Consider the following 16,911-nt stretch of genomic DNA (forward strand, 5'->3'; position numbering starts at 1 on the left):
AAACTAATGACATTACACTTATTGGTATTTATAGTAAACTACTGAATTTACTGAAGGAACGTATATAAATGTCATGTTAAGTGTGTCCGTTCAGAGGATGGGTTCTGTAGTTGAATCCCTTACCCAGGGTAGGCAGGGAGGGCAGGCTGTGGCATCGCTGCACGCACCGCGCTGTACACTGGCCTTCCCCGGCCCCTAAGGTGGGCACCACGGAACGCTGCTGCTGTGGAGGCTGCCGCTGCCGCAGACGGGTAGGGGAACCCTGGAACTGAGGGAGAGGGAAGGAGTGAGAGGATATGAACGTCCAATGCCTGGGGGCACTATGAATTAGGGATATTTAAATTAAGACAGATTTGGGTGAAATGAAGGGCATGCAATCTAAGAGGAAGACAAGGTTTACCTGCATAGAGCTCTGGTCCGTACATGGCCTGCACCATTGGGCTTAGCTTCCACCCTGCTGAGAAGCAGAGAGAAGGCAGAAACAGGAGGGTTTCATATAGATAGGGGATACACAGGGAGATGGGCAGCTGACTAACAGTTAGTTAGGGATCATAATGAGGCTAATGGAGTGGTTTGCATCTGGTTACCATATGGCAGGGTGCTAAGGGCCTCTCCGTTGGGGTAGGGGCTGACCATCTTCTTATTGGTCATCACCCTGGCCGTTGCATTGTTAACCTGGGGAGTGGGAGGAGGGACAGTGAGCACAACGTTTGGCCTGTTCTATTCAATTGAGGAAACACACACAAACACTCTGACACAAAGGACAATCACACAAGTGTACCAATTTTAGACATTTACACGTGATAGCAATTCATAAAATAAAGCATATCTAACTATGAATGTGTGAATAATACAATGGTAATAACACTCCTGCTGTCTAAGATCATCAGACCATTTGCCAAGAAGATGGTGATTGTGTGTACACATACAGGGAGGCCACAGTTACAGTCTGCTCCCATTCACCATCGCTGGATCATTCACATCAATATGGTGGTGGGTTTGATGCATCACATCGTTAACTCATCCCTGCCAGGCTGCCTCCTCCCTAGCCAGTTATACGACAGCTGACAACATCGGTTATGATGAAGTAGTCTCTGCTCTCCCTTACGGTGTTTGTGTGCGCGTGTGTACATGAGTGGGTGGAGGATTGTTAGGGGGAATCTTAGTCATGCAATTAAAGTGTTCTGCCCAAGAGGAATGTAATCGATGATTCATTGTGGAGACAACTAGCTACACTGAGGGCCAGTGGTTGAGCCCAGCGATGAGAAGAAGAGAGATTTATAGGTAAGAGAAGAAAGGAAGACGGAGAGATAAGGTGAAGGAGAAGAGCTGGGGTACATGGCACTGCAGGATAATAATAATATGTGTTTGCAGTATGCAGGTGTGTGAACAAAGACGGGTATTTCTGTCTAGTGCTGCGCCCGGCTGTTGAATCAAGATGGCTGCTAGCTAGGCTAATCCCCTCACTGAACTTCAAAGGGCCATATTAGGCTCCCTTAATCTTTATCCATCTCCTTTGATGGGGTTTATGAGAATGACTGTTGTGTCGTGCAATTGCACAGTTTGAGTGTGCCGTCGCGCCATGTCAAACTTTGTTGTGAGCTACTAATGACAAAGCCAATTGTAGAGCTTTGAGAGTTCTATGTGACGAAGTTCCACTTAGAAGGCCATTATGGGTTCAGCCACCTTCAACACCCCACTAGTCATACTCTATCACGGCAGCCCTCATTCAAATGGAAATGAGAATTACCTCATTTTCCTTCATTGCAAATGAGATGGTCAGCCTTGAGTGATTCAATTAGCTGACATAATTGTCCCTGTGAGTGAAGACACTAAAATAAAATGAATAAATCAGCCTAATGAATCAGATTAATGCTGATAATCTTTTTATATCACAGCATTCATATCCGGGTCATTTATAAACCCCTATTTTGGGTGTGATAACTGGGCAATGATGCATTTCCTTATGTATAGTTAGTGGTGTGTCAATGATCCATTTCCTTATGTATAGTTAGTGGTGTGTCAATGCCAGGGGAGGTAATGCAATCTGATCAATCTCACAGAGAGGTAGACATGCAAATCAAACAGAGACCAGTGAGAAACACATCTGCATGGGTTAATAATAAACATTCAACCCCATCCATCCCATCCCACCCCTCAATTTAGGACATAAGCCCACAGCAGTACCAATAGAACTGGACCAAAGTAACCCAAATCGACCTCAAATTAAACCAAACTTGTCGGGGTTAACCTAAAAAGAAATCAACAGCAATACATAAAAAGGGGGGGAGAGAAAGAGGAGTGCAAAAAACATTTGTTGGACAAAATTAATAATTTTATAAGACAGAAATTATACGCAGCCAAATATGGGCGCATCACATGACCAAGAGTGAGAATAAAGAACCAAAAAATGTAATTCAGCCAATCAGCAAGCGTCGGATGCAGCATAGAGACCAATCAAAACAATCGCAGCACTCCCATATCAAACACATACAGAGACAGATGGGACAGGTAAGGAGTTCAGGAGAGGGATGCAGGTGAGAAAGAGAGAGAGATAGATACAGAGCCAGTCCACATACAGAAACAGGGAAACACAAAGATGGTGTAAGGAAGAGAGAGACATCGTCTACATAAGCAACAACAAAAATCAACAATTATTTTTCAAAAACTAAAATAACAAATACCAAGGTGCGTCATTCAAAAAAAGCAATTAGATTCTGTGACCATTCTCCCAGAAATCTCACTAAGTTATATGTGGAGGGAGAGAGACAGAGCACCAAAGGATGGAGAGAAGAGAGAGAAAAGCAATCCTCATACCCCAAAAAAGAGAGAAATAAAATAATACAAGACACTGCCAGGCATTATTACTGTGTGTCACAAACTAAGACCAGTACACAAACTAATACACACACACACCATTCAATAAAGGAAAACCAAACCAAAGAGAAGTTAAAAGGACAGCAAAAGACAGACCAAAGGATCACCCAGTTAAACCCAATGTGTTTATATACAGTTGGTTAAACCCCAAATCTTTTCAGAAATTAGGCTACTCTATAAAGGAATTCACAGAACAGAATGTATCTGTGTGCTTTAACTCCTGGTTGTTAATCCCATTACTGCACTCACTACAGAGAGATAAGTTATTGCTGTTATAAACTTTATTGACTGAGTATTCTCAAAGTGCATTCCATAATATTCCCTCCTACTGCTCGCTACTTGAACTTCAAAAACCCTCAAACTTTAAGAGCAACACGATTAACGCCGCTTATCATTGTGAAGAGAAAATATGGACAGATGGATGAGCCATCTTTTCTAAACAATTACCATTTCACCTACTCCTGTAACAGATATACTTACAATGACTGCTGAATGGACATAAATCTTATACCTTTTGTTAATGCATGGGCGTAGACAGAAATTGGTGGGTGGGCCTGCAGAAATTCAGAATGGCCAACAGGACCAATCCAATCTGATTGGGTGGGTCTGGCAGGGCCTGGCTCCCCAGTGGGTGGGCCTGTGTCCACCCCACAAATGCCTGTGCCCCTGTGTTAATCTATCGGTTTCCATGAGTGATTCTCCCTGAAGTTTCAAAATGTGAAATACATAAAGCATACACACTTTAGCGCAGTATACTTTCACATTTAGAACACAGAAAAACACATAGAATTAGGAATTAGAACACTAGAATTGACATTAATATTTTTATGATTGGATAAAGGTCAGCCATTTTGGTCAGGGAGTTGGTCAATTATGGTTTGCCAATGCTGTGATAAGATGTAAAACAGGGCTGGGAAACTGGTGGACGCAGCCCCCCTTTTTGAAGGCCCTCGGATATCATATATATATTTTTTAATTGGGGGGGGGGGGGGGGCGACTCAGTCGGGGTCACAACTTGCTTTTGCGAAGCAGAATACACAAGGTGCAATTTACATTTTTTGTTGTGCATCAACTGTTTTCATCTTATGTGAGTCAAATTAGCCCATGTCAGCTAACATGTTTTAGATTGGTAAATTAGTCTAGCAGTCAGTCATCCAAACATATAGTAATCAAGGTCGAATTAGAGCCCGGGGGCCCCCATTGATTTTGTTAGTCAGTCTCACAGACATTATATTAAAAACTGGAAACATCACTCTCCACCTTATGGCAAAATGTGTAGAATTGCACGTAATTAACTCTAAAACTAAAAAAGAGTGCATGAAATTTGTTCTAAAATTGGAAAATCTTCTCCCGCCCCATTGCAGATAAAAACATTTTTTTGCAGTAAACTAGCTCTAAAAGAGCAACATTTTATCTACACCCATGGTGCCCATCCCTGATATAAAATAATGAATTTGAAGAATTTATCTGCCCTGTATGTTTGTTAGCTAGCAAGCCAGCCAGTTTTAGAGGAATGTTTCCATAGATTTTTTTTAAATAACTGCCAATATGCCAACATTCCATTCGATCAATACAGTCAATCCACAGCCATACATTGGCTGAAATCAGTTGATAGGACTTAGACAAGTTGGAAATACAACAAGTACTGATATTATATCATAAAATAGCACCCAACTTCCCATGAAAACAAACATTTTTAACATGGTTAAACAGGTTGATTAATTATTGTACTATCTAATCAGCATAACTGATGGGACGTGTTTGAAAATGGTAACTGTAATTTCTTTACTACTTTCTGTGTGTCTGAAAGCAGACGAGCCACATTTTGTGCATTAGGATTTAAAACTGCAATATGTCACTTTTTGGGCGACCCGACCACATTCAAATAGAAATGCGAGTTACAGATGTGTCATTCTCAATGAAAGCAAGTCTAAGAAACGGAAGATCTGGTCCATGTGCGCTATTTCTATGCTTCCCGTTCTTAAGCTTAGTTTGAGAGTCTTTACTTTCATTTTTCTACACCAGCTTCAAACCAGAGGTCGACCGATTAATCGGCATGGCCGATCAATTAGGGCCGATTTCAAGTTTTCATAACAATCGGTAATCGGCCTTTTGGACGCCGATTACATTACAATCCACGAGGAGACTGTGTGGCAGGCTGACCACCTGTTACGCGAGTGCAGCGCCAAAAGGACCTTGTGGCTGCAAGGAGCCAAGGTAAGTTGCTAGCTAGCATTAAACTTATCTTATAAAAAAACAAATCAATCTTCACACAATCACTAGTTAACTACACATGGTTGATGATATTACTAGGTTAACTAGCTTAGTTAACCTGCGTTGCAATCAATGTGGTGCTTGTTAATTTATCATCGAATCACAGCCTACTTCAACTTCGCCAAATGGGTGATGATTTAACAAAAGCGCATTCGCGGAAAAAAAGCACAATCGTTTCACAAATGCACCTAACCATAAACATAAATGTCTTTCTTAAAATCAATACACAGAAGTATATTTAGCTAAAAGAAATTCATGTTCGGCAGGCAATATTAACTAGAGAAATTGTGTCACTTCTCTTGCGTTCAGTGCAAGCAGAGTCAGGGTATATGCAACAGTTTGGGCCGCCTGGCTCGTTGCGAACTGTGTGAAGACGGTAATTAATTTGCCAGACTTTTACATAATTATGACATAACATTGAAGGTTGTGCAATGTAACAGCAATATTTAGACTTAGGGTTGCCACCCGTTCAATGAAATACGGAACTGTTCCGTATTTCACTGAAAGAATAAACATTTGTTTTCGAAATGATAGTTGCCGCATTTGACCATATTAACTTCTCTAGGGTAGGGGGCAGCATTCGGAATTTTTGGATTGAAATGCATGCCCAAATTAAACTGCCTGCTTCTTGGGCCCAGAAGATATGATATGCATATAACTGGTAGATTTGGACAGAAAACACTAAAGTTTCCAAAACTGTTAAAATAGTGTGTGAGTATAACAGAACTGATTTGGCAGGTGAAAACCTGAGAAAAATCGATTCAGGAAGTATTTTTTTTGTTGGTTTTGTAGTTTTCTATTCAATGCCATTACAGTATCCATTGACTTAGGACTCAAATTGCAGTTTCTATGCCTTCCACTAGATGTCAACAGTCTTTAGAAATTGTTTCAGGCTTGTATTCTGAAAAATTAGGAAGTAAGAGCAGTCTGAATGAGTAGACCCTAAAGTGTCACAGAGCTTTTTCATGCGCGAGACCGAGAGAGTGCGTTTCTTGTTTACCTTTTAAATTGACGACGTTATTGTCCTGTTGAAATATTATCAATTATTTAGGCTAAAAACAACCTGGGGATTGAATATAAACATCGTTTGACATGTTTCTATGAACTTTACGGATACAATTTAGATTTTTTTGTCATCCTGTTTTGACTGCGTTTGAGCCTGTGGACTACTGAAGAAAACACGAACAAAACTGAGGTTTTTGGATATATAGAGACTTTATCGAACAAAAGGAACATTTATTGAGTAAATGAATGTCTGCTGAGTGCAACCATATGAAGATCATCAAAGGTAAGGGATTAATTTTATCTCTATTTCTGACTTGTGTAACTGTTCTACTTGGCTGGTTACTGTTTGTAATGATTTGTCTAGTGGGCTATGTTCTCAAATAATCGTAAGGTATGCTTTCGCCGTAAAGCATTTTTAAAATCTTGGATTCACAAGAAGTTAATCTTTAAACCTATGTAAAATATGTTTTGTTTTCTGAATTTTTATAATGAGTATTTCTGTATTTGAATTTGGCACCCAGCAGTTTCACTGGCTGTTGAAGAGGTGGGACGCTAACGTCGCACGTACCCAAGAGAGGTTAATGACCAAAAGCTCGTATTTCTGTGTTTATTATAATTAAGTCTATGATTTGATATAGCAGTCTGACTGAGCGGTGGTAGGCAGCAGCAGGCTCGTAAGCATTCATTCAAACAGCACTTTACTGAGTTTTGCCGGCAGCTCTTAGCAATGCTTGAAGCACAGCGCTGTTAATGACTTCAAGCCTATCAACTCCCGAGACTAGGCTGGCAATACTAAAGTTCCTATAAGAACATCCAATAGTCAAAGATATATGAAATACAAATGGTATAGAGAGAAATAGTCAACGTGTCATAATTCCTATAATAACTACAACCTAAAAGTTTTTAACTGGGAATATTGAACCACCAGCTTTCATATGCTCTCATGTACTGGGCAAGGAACTTAAACGTTAGCTTTTTTACATGGCACATATTGCACTTTTACTTTCTTCTCCAACACTTTGTTTTTGCATTATTTAAACCAAATTGAACATGTTTCATTACTTATGAGACTAAATAGATTTTATTTATGTATTATATTAAGTTAAAATAAAAGTGTTCATTCAGTATTGTTGTAATTGTCACTATATATATATATATATATATATATATATATATATATATATATTTCTTTTTTAATAATGTATATATTTTTTTAAATCACAAAATTATAATAAAATCAGTTGATTAATCGGTATTTTTTGGTCCTCCAATCAGTATCGGCGTTGAAAAATCATAAATCGGTTGACCTCTACTTTAAACAGCTGAAAGAAAACTATATTTTTTCCATTATTGAAAATATATTTCACAGCGGTTTAAATGGTACAATGACTCTCTACACTATAGGTCACTTGTTTGTCAAATAAACAGAAATTAGGCTAACTATTAGAATTTTAGCAACCAGGAAATGGCAAACGCGATTTCTGCATATTGCACCTTTACACAGGCCCTTCCATGAATCTGAAACCCACCCAACACTAGAGACAAAGAAAAGTTATAATGACAGATTTATTTTCGCCTTAACTAACACTGACTGAAGCAGCTGAAGGGATGATAACAATTGAACAGGAGCTTCCCAGAGAGCCATGGGTTATTATCATTACTGGTGATAACAATTCATTAGGAAAAATATACATACAATGAAGTATTAATCAAATGGGTTCTGGTAAGCCATGTCATTGCAAAGAGGAGGATGATTAAACTTGGACATTCCGGGGAGGTGTTAATGAGAGGAGGGGAGGGGGGTGGATCCATTATTATTACTAGTTGGACCAGGCTGTCAATGGGCTGTGTGTCTGTGTCTGTCTATGTGTGTGCCTCGTCACTGCTACCTTCCCTGTCAATGCAGGCCCCATCATAACAGGGACTTCTACTCTGGATAGCTGGAAGATCAGAACAATGCTAGGCTACCATACTTCAAATTGATTTGTAATATACAAAACAAAGATGCTGTGGACATAACTAAAGCATGCAACTACTGTACATCTTGCTCCCAGCATCTACTGCCACTGAGCTAATTGACAGATTGGAACTACCAAATTAACGGTTCCTTTAGAAATATTCAAAACAATGTGTGATTTTGCATCTACTGCCTTTTTCAAGGGAGGGGTGGGGGTCAGATCAGCGAATATGTCATTTATACACAACTTACCGTTGCCGAAGAAACAGCGTGAGGACACGCGAGTGGTTACCGTGGAGACTGACAACACACATAGAAGTCATCAGGGAAACAGAAAAAATATAATAACAAATAAATAAACCAACAAACAACCCAATAAATTAAATCCCCCCAATGTGAAATAAAATGGGTATAATAGTTGAAAGCAGTGATACAGTTTTTGAGAGAGAAAAATCATCCAAAATGAGTTTCTGCTCAATGCATGAGCGTCTTTCCATTTCTAGAGAGACACACAGACTGGAGGGGTGCTTCTTTCAACGTATACAAATGATAGTGGTCATAGAAGTAAGGGACACAAAAACCAGGTCGACCACTTTTGTATTAAGAGATTGGCTTAATTGCGTCTGAAAATATGTCTCCCACAGTCAAGAGTGGCAGTAAAAATACTTAAGTGAAATGTAGCATAAAATGATTCTTAGTAAAAGGCGACGTGGGCAGGATTCATATTTTGATCTGCAGAGGGGGGTAATTGTATAAAGAAATGACTTTGGAACATTTAGTTCTGCCATGAATCACAAAAAAATTACATTAGAATAAAAATAAAAAAGATAAAGAGAGAAGGATGGGGTAAGGGACTAAAGACGAAAATATAACATGTGAAAGGACATACAATGAGAGGTATTACACACAAGGTGCACATATACAAGACAAGAGGGTGAGGACTGGGGAGTGTCACACAGGGAAAGACATAACAGTGGAGAAACAAAGGAAGACAAACTTGACTGGCTTGGAGAGAATGGGAGAGTGAAGGAGAGAGAGAGGGAGAGTGAAGGAGAGAGAGAGTGTGAAGGAGAGAGAGAGTGTGAAGGAGAGAGAGAGTGTGAAGGAGAGAGAGAGTGTGAAGGAGAGAGAGAAGGAGAGAGTGAAGGAGAGAGAGAGGGAGAGTGAAGGAGAGAGAGAGTGAAGGAGAGAGAGAGGGAGAGTGAAGGAGAGAGAGAGTGAAGGAGAGAGAGAGTGAAGGAGAGAGAGAGAAGGAGAGAGAGAGAAAGAGAAAGAGAGAGAGAGAGAGAAGGAGAGAGAGAGAGAGAAGGAGAGAGAGAGAGAAGGAGAGAGAGAGAGTGAAGGAGAGAGAGAGAGTGAAGGAGAGAGAGAGAGAGAGAGAGAGAGAGAGAGAGAGAGATGGAGCAGCCTGTGGTCTGGGAGAAAGAGAGAGGAGTGGAAAGGGAACAGTTCATACTCCCTGTCCCCTTTTCTTTTGCCCTCCTCTCACAAACACACACAACCACACCAATCCATTCACAAGTTCACCTCTTTTTCTCTGTCAATCATGCAAAGTATCTGAAACAAGCAACAACCATGACTAAATCCAAAGCTAAGCCCAGTTTATCACAAACAGCCCATTTAGAGCAGTAATCCAGTTCTGGGGAGCAGAGTTATCACAGCCTTCTTTTGATTTGAGCCAATTCACATCTAAAGCTCAAGTAAAAGAGCTCGTGTTGAAAAAGGATCCAAATCAATGCCTTTTCAATTAGGTTGACACCGAGGTGGAATGTCAGGATTAAACATCAAGTCTGATTGGTTTTCTTGAAGAACATGACCCTTTTCTTTAAAAGACTGACAGAACTGTTTCAAATGGAGGCTGTGAGCGGTTTGCCACCTGCAGTAGTGTAGCGTACATCTATCACTGAATGAGAACGGATCAGCCATGCAGGATCAGATGAACAGTCCCAGTAAGTTAGTCCTTATCACACCCAGCTCTCTCTTTAGTCAGAGACTCAGGCTCATGCAGTGGTGACATGGTTGGTCTCTGAGTGAGGAGCTCTCCTCTCTGCGACCCTGTGTCTGATGAGATGCATGCAGACTCAAGAGCACCAGGAGACGAGACGTCGCTCGTTCTCATTACCACCACTACTGGGGTGATAGACTGCACCTTCATATTCTACTGCATCTAATGTCTGTCTAAAACTCTGCGCCACGGAGCAATCACTTCCCATCACACCAACACATCAACAAGAGCGGCATGCTTCACGGTGAGAGACACACCTACACGTTCAATACGCTGTTACTACAGTACTTCAGGGTGGGAAATGTGGTGTGACAGCACGGTGACAAGACTTAAAGGGCTTTGTCCGTCAAATGTCGGGGTATCCCACAGTCAAATGTCTTAAATGTCACTTTCAAAACATCAGTGTGATGAGTTGCTTTGATTGCATATAATTGTTACTGCCTGGAAATTGATTAAGCGTCTATGGCAGGGCTCTCCAACCCTGTTCCTGGAGAGCTACCATCCTGTAGGTTATCTAGCACACTCAATTCTAATAATTACACGGTTGAAAAGCTGAATCAGGTACGTTGCAACTAGGGTTGGAGCGAAAACCTACAGGAGGGTAGCTCTCCAGGAACAGGGTTGGAAAGCCCTGGTCTATGAGGTGTGATGTCAATGTCTTTAGTTAGAGTGCTTTTTGTGGAATACCCTTTGATATGAGGAGGACACACACAGACTGATGGAGATGCATGGTGTGTGTGCAGACTTAGACACACACCGTAGTGTGGAGTGGAGACACAAACAGCAGGAAGACAAGTGAATCGGACCACTTACATGGGTACATTGGACGCGCACGGGAAACTGACTTCTTCAAAGCGCAGAGTTTTATTCCAGACAAAAAGAAGTACACTTCGATGTAATAGAATAGGTCACCACAGAGATCAATACTACACTCTGTGTAGAACCAACAGCCATGCACACTTAGGATTCCAAACTGACTAGCTAGAAGAACAATCGCTACAGATTCCCATGCACGGACAGACTTTAGTCAACAACATGAAATAAATGATTGAATCCAATCAACAACTATTGCCTTTTTTTGTTTTTTGGATAAACAGACCTTCATAAAAGTAGTAAGGCGTTTTCAACTTTGAGAAGATGTCATGCTAAACAACCAAAAGTCCACATCACCATCACCATCACCAAAATCATCTAGTCTTAACAAAATAGCCGATATAAAAAGACATGCAAGAAATCCCAGACTGTCCGCACTAGTGCTGCAGTGACAGCCATGTTACAACACCATAGTATTATCATGCACACATACTTCCAATAAATCCCATGCAAAAGGATAGCAAACAGAATATTCACACTCCTGATTTCAAAAACAATCTGGTAAAATTCTACCATGGTATATCTTTCAGTTTCCTAAGCAAAACAATGTGTTAGGAAACTCTGAAAGACATACCACGGTAGTATTTTAAGCAAAACAATGTGTAATCTAAGCCTAGCCTAGTACGGGGCAATTATAACATCTAAACATTCCCCATGTCAGAACATTGCCTCTAAGCTTAGCCCGTTTTAAATTAGCGTCTTCACATTTGTTAGAATATCAGCCAGTAAAAAAAAACAGAAATTATATTACCAAGGACAAAGCTAGGGTTGCAAACAACTTCTAGGAGAAAGAAGAATCGTCACATAGCATTGCCTCAAAGGAATGCTGGGCTTTTCCTTCGCTGTTGAATGAGTGTATAAATACAGAACAACCTTTATTTGCCCTTAGTCTGTACGGCTGTTCTATCCCATGCACTAGTCAAACCTGATGACAGACACTCCTGTTGACCCCATGCTGATTACAAAGGACTGGCCACAGCTTCAGAGTACAACTACTGTCACACATGCAGCAATGATAAAAGGTGAAGGAGAGAGAGAGAGAAACTTCCTTACAATTAAAGTGATAAAGTTCATGCATGAAACAAGAAGATACTCCAAAGACTACAGAGACAGAGGTTACAGAACCGTCAGGGCCAAACAAACAGGTTGTTGATTTATAGAAGTTTAACTGATGTGGGTTTTCATTGGGCTCCATCAGTATCCATTCAACTTGCTGATTGACTGAAGGTGAAATGTAGGGCTTATAGACCATTGGATGCAGGTGTCATTCAGAACCAGACATGGGAGAGCTGACAGATGAAACCCAAGCGGGTCCAGCCATCACCATCATGCAGGACACAACTACCACAGAAAACCACAGCAATGAGGCAGGCGCCCATGCAGAATCGTGATTGGCTAAGAACCTGGCTTAAAATAGATCTGCTCCAGAGATGGGTAGGATATCACTGGCACGCAAACGGACAATATTTCAAAGAAAAACATGCATCTTCTCAGCTTCTCCCCAACCCTGAAACAGTCACATACGAGCCAAAGCTTCATTAAAAAAATTATTGTGAAAGGAGGGAGCTTAACATGAAATATATGGCGTAGTTATTTTACAGATGGAGAGTAGAGGAAAGCACTGTGCTGCATGCTGGAGGCCAGGAGCCATAAGCTTGTCACTACCACTTTGCAGCACGGGGAAAAAAAGGAACATTCTAGACTAGGAACTAAGATATGATCAACCTGGCTACAATCGGACATGCATCATCATCTCATCACGTTCTGCTAATGTCCCGCGGTTCCAGCAACAGAGAAAGATGATTTAGATTGTATTTTGAAATCAAAGCAGTGGAAGCTATAATAAGAAATGGTGCAAGACAGAACCGAGACCTAAACGATTTAGAAAGCGAAAACTTCCCAGCATGCCTTGAGGTGTCAACCCCCCCCCCCCGCCCCAAATGAACCAGGAAACAAGAAACGCCCCAAAAAAAGGCAGCAAACCATCTGGGGGGTACCAGCAGAGACCACATCAGAGCATGTCAGTGGAAAAGGATGGCAGCTAGTGGAATCAGTGTACAGGCAGAGGAACGATGGTAGGAGGAGGAGATGGGTTAAATTACCTCTATCTTGCGACCTTCCACTAGCGTGCCGTGAAGCCTTTCCCGGGCTTTCTCCGCGTCGGCGCTGGTCTCAAACGTGACAAAGCCAAAGCCCTGGGGTAGACAGACAGAGGGGAAAGAGGAGCACCACAAAGACAGCGTAAGGAGAGGGGTGGAAGAAACATACCAGTTGTTCTATAGAAAATCAAAACCCTTTGATTTAGCTAGTTTTACCCATTTCATTACACATTTACTGAACAGGTACACAGTTATAATCACTGGTTTATACTGTTGTTTGTTCTAGAACTGATATGGTGGTTACTGATTAGTGAAGGGTTGGGTAAACGGAATGTCGAAATTCAACAGAGGGCCGCACAGATTTTCTTGGGACCGATTTGCTTTTCAAAATCAATTTGCAGTTATTAGAAAATATATAGGTCCATTATAATTTTGACTTACATTCAATCTAGTTTCAGACGTTCAATAGTGGCCTGGAGTGTTTTTGTTTACCCATAATACTACCCTGTTGTTTATACTATCAGTGCAGGTCAGTTGGACACAGTGCAGTGTGGAAAATGTAGCATTGAGACACAGTGAACTTTTTCCTCGTAGTGTCCACAGCGGTGGGACTGAGGACATGTTTACCATCTCACTTACCTTTGAGCCCCTCTCATTGAAAATGATCTCAACATCAATAATCTTCCCAAATTGCTGAAAATCAACAAAACACAAGAAATTAGGATACAAACAAAAACTCAACTTGCATTATGTGTAATTAACTGACAATCAGGGGTGAACTACACCTGCAGCTCACTAGGAGGCAGTATTGTACCAAAATAAATTCAATCAAATTGCACCTACCTTCTATTGTCTATTTTTCTATCCCTTTGTTACTATATGCCTTCCTTTCCTCACTCGTTCACCAACTACTGACTACCTCTCTGTGGCTCTCATGGCCCTGTGATAGAGCAAATCAAAGGACATGAGTGTTCCTCCCTTTGTGACTGTCTGGCCCTTTGTTCTTCTCAACACCCACTCTGACACCAACCATCAATTAAACAACAGGAGGGTTAAACTGATTTACTCCTCATCTCAAAGTGCAGAAAGGAGGTTCCCATATTCTTACCCCAAACATCTGCCTGAGGTCAGGGTCTCGGAAGCGGAAGGGGATGTTGGAGACGTGAAGTCGTTTTGGGGTTCCTTTGGCCTCTGCGGAGTCAGCCCCGGATACTCCTCCTGCTAATTCTACTGCCACGCACTGCCCCACTCCATCTACCTGACCTGGAGACACTTCTGTCTGCTGGGGGAGAGGAGAGAGAGGAGAGAGAGAGGGAAAGGGAGAGGCTGATAAATGGAATAAACGTAGTAGTTCTGAGCATTTTCAGGACCAATGCAGAGTGAGCCTAACAACAAAACCAACCATAACACTCACCGGGCTGGGTAAGATGTTGGAAGTGGCGGCTGAGCCATTTGTTCCAGCCCCTGAATCCGAAGGCCCCTGTCCACTAGCACCAAACAAAGCACCGACAAACTCTGTCCCCAGGCCATTCTGCGGAGGGGGTGGTGGAGGGAACGCTGAGAAGGGCGGGGGCACCAGCCCCTCCTGGCCCCCCGTTGAATCTTGAGAACCCTGACAGAGAGGAGAAGACAGGGTTAATACTGGTAGGCATTACTGTACTGTACCGTGCAGATGGAGGGCAGGGAGAGACTAGAACAAGGGTTAAAAACACAGCTTAAATTTCACCCTCCCTCCTACTCTCTCCATATCTCTGACAGCAGAGCGTTTCAGTCAGCCTACCATGAAATATTCACTGCAACCACATCTATTATTGACAGTCACAAAATCTGATACACACACATTGCTACACAAGCCTGCTCACTATCCATGTACACGCATATCCAGAGAATATTTACAACAATGAGTACCTGTTATACCCCGTGAACAGATACTGTCACCCTATTTAGTTACACTTGATATGAATTCATATCATAACCAGTTGAGTTGGGAGACGGCTCCAGGCCAATGCCACAGCACTGTTACTATGCTGTCTTCATAAGCACGGTAATGGATTGTAGCGCCGTCCGGTCACGATTTTAAAAAAGGTGTCAGTTATATGGTGACACTGTGATATAGCACTCCTCAGTCACACACTCAAGGACATCCTGTAATAACTTCAAAAACACCCCAACTGTGCTCAGAAAGAGCAAAGCTTGTAGGGAGGGAGGAATGGGGGTGGGGCGCCATTTTGTTTCAGGCCATGAAACTGCTTCGTGGCCTTCCAGGCGTGATGACAGCATCCAATACCATTAAAACAGGACAGTCAGTCAGTCAGCCAGCCAGCCAGTCAGGCCTGGGCGAGGCGACACCCAGGCTCCAGACAGCCTTTTTAATTACCAGGGAAACTAAGTTGCGGTGCAGTAAAGCAAATGAGGATTCACTAATCCCAGAGACTGCAGACTTCTCATCTTGAAACGACAGTGGAAAGAACCGTCCCGGCTACTGTTAAATCCCCTCTAGTTGATAAGGAGGACTGAGCTCTCGGTTCTGTGCCTCCAAGATAACGAGTGCAACAAAAGTAGGTTTAATTCAGAAAAACTGTTCTACTGCTATATTCCACCAGCCTCTCCTTATGTATTCTGGTCCATATGAATCGCTTGTGAGGCTGACTGCATACTGCATTCATTGCAATGTCATTAACTTAATAATAACAATTGCACATAAGGCCTGCATAAAACGGGGAGGATGATTAAATGAAGGAGGATTCCAAATAGGTTAAATGGACTCCTTCCTCCTGTAAAGACATGTCATCCATAAACACGTAGAAGCCTGGAACCAGGAAGTAAAGGGTGCTTCTCATCATCTGAGTCACAGTGACCAAATCCAAATCTGTGTTGGAGGCTCAGAGGATGGGGGAGGGGTGGAAGTGAAGTGGGTGTTTCTAACAGTACAGTATCTCGATCATGTGAGTACTGGAATGGATATTTAGGCTACTCACTGGTATCCACTGATGGGTGGACAAAGCTAAATAGTAGAGAGAAGGTACTGGCTGAGGGCTGGTAGCACTCAACCCATTGGTCAACTGGACATTCCTGCCACACTCACTGAGAGTAACACTGCCCTAAATGGCAGTATCTCACACACAGAGCAGGAGAGGAGGGAGAGAGAGAGGAGGGAGGGAGAGAGAGGCTATTATAAAAAGGGAGTAATGCTGTATTGCAAAAAGGAAAGAATGAAATCATGTGGAAAAACATTGTATTAAAAACAGAAACTGAATGATCAAATTGTTTACAAATTTCAAGAGACAGGGTGGTGTACAGTCAAATTGTATAATATTTCACAAATATGTATATTTGTATAATAATATCATATAAATCATAACTCACTAGTAAGCCACTAGGTGATGTTTAAAGGCAATGCAGGAATTCATATAAAATAGTCTAAGCATAACAAATCTCATTTGACCACAAGGTTACCCTTTCAAAATAACTTCAGATTTACTGTTCTGCATGAAGGTATAACACAATATTAAATGCACCATCTGAATTACGATAGGCTAAACTCTGCATCCCTCTTTCTCTACACACTCGACAGCGGTAGTACAGAAGTGTTACCTGAGACACCATAGGTTTTTCCATACACCAAGAGGACCGGGGGGAGAGAGAGGGCTTGCAATGTGGGTCAAAATATTCAGCGAACGTTGCGAGAGTGCATGTGTTAAAATGTGTGCAGTGACTGCAGCGTAATGAAATAATTTGAATTAAATTGCACAGTACAGTAGACAGTCAGTGAAGAGTGTTAGTAGACTACAGTAATCTCTTTAACCAGCTAGTTACTCTAA

The 16,911-nt window shown here is 41.7% G+C and overlaps 1 protein-coding gene across 6 annotated transcripts in view; it reads right to left on the reverse strand.

Annotated features, from left to right (window-relative positions):
* Positions 1-16,911, reverse strand: part of LOC120046405 (RNA binding protein fox-1 homolog 2-like) — a 39,757-nt gene that overhangs the window by 6,098 nt on the left and 16,748 nt on the right. For 5 of the 6 annotated variants that reach the window (XR_005476795.1, XR_005476796.1, XM_038991610.1 and 2 more), the window contains exons 3-9: positions 14,505-14,702; positions 14,199-14,372; positions 13,730-13,783; positions 13,094-13,186; positions 588-675; positions 401-457; positions 124-268 (exon numbers count right to left, since the gene is read on the reverse strand). Coding sequence is in view for 4 of the 6 variants with exons in the window: in XM_038991610.1 (XP_038847538.1) it covers positions 124-268; positions 401-457; positions 588-675; positions 13,094-13,186; positions 13,730-13,783; positions 14,199-14,372; positions 14,505-14,702 (809 nt within the window). In the remaining 2 variants the exon portion in view is untranslated. The remainder of the gene's footprint in view (positions 1-123; positions 269-400; positions 458-587; positions 676-13,093; positions 13,187-13,729; positions 13,784-14,198; positions 14,373-14,504; positions 14,703-16,911) is intronic. The other variant, XM_038991611.1, reaches the window with a different exon arrangement.

The sequence above is a fragment of the Salvelinus namaycush genome, chromosome 4 (assembly GCF_016432855.1).
Source record: "Salvelinus namaycush isolate Seneca chromosome 4, SaNama_1.0, whole genome shotgun sequence".
NCBI classification, from domain to species: domain Eukaryota; kingdom Metazoa; phylum Chordata; class Actinopteri; order Salmoniformes; family Salmonidae; genus Salvelinus; species Salvelinus namaycush.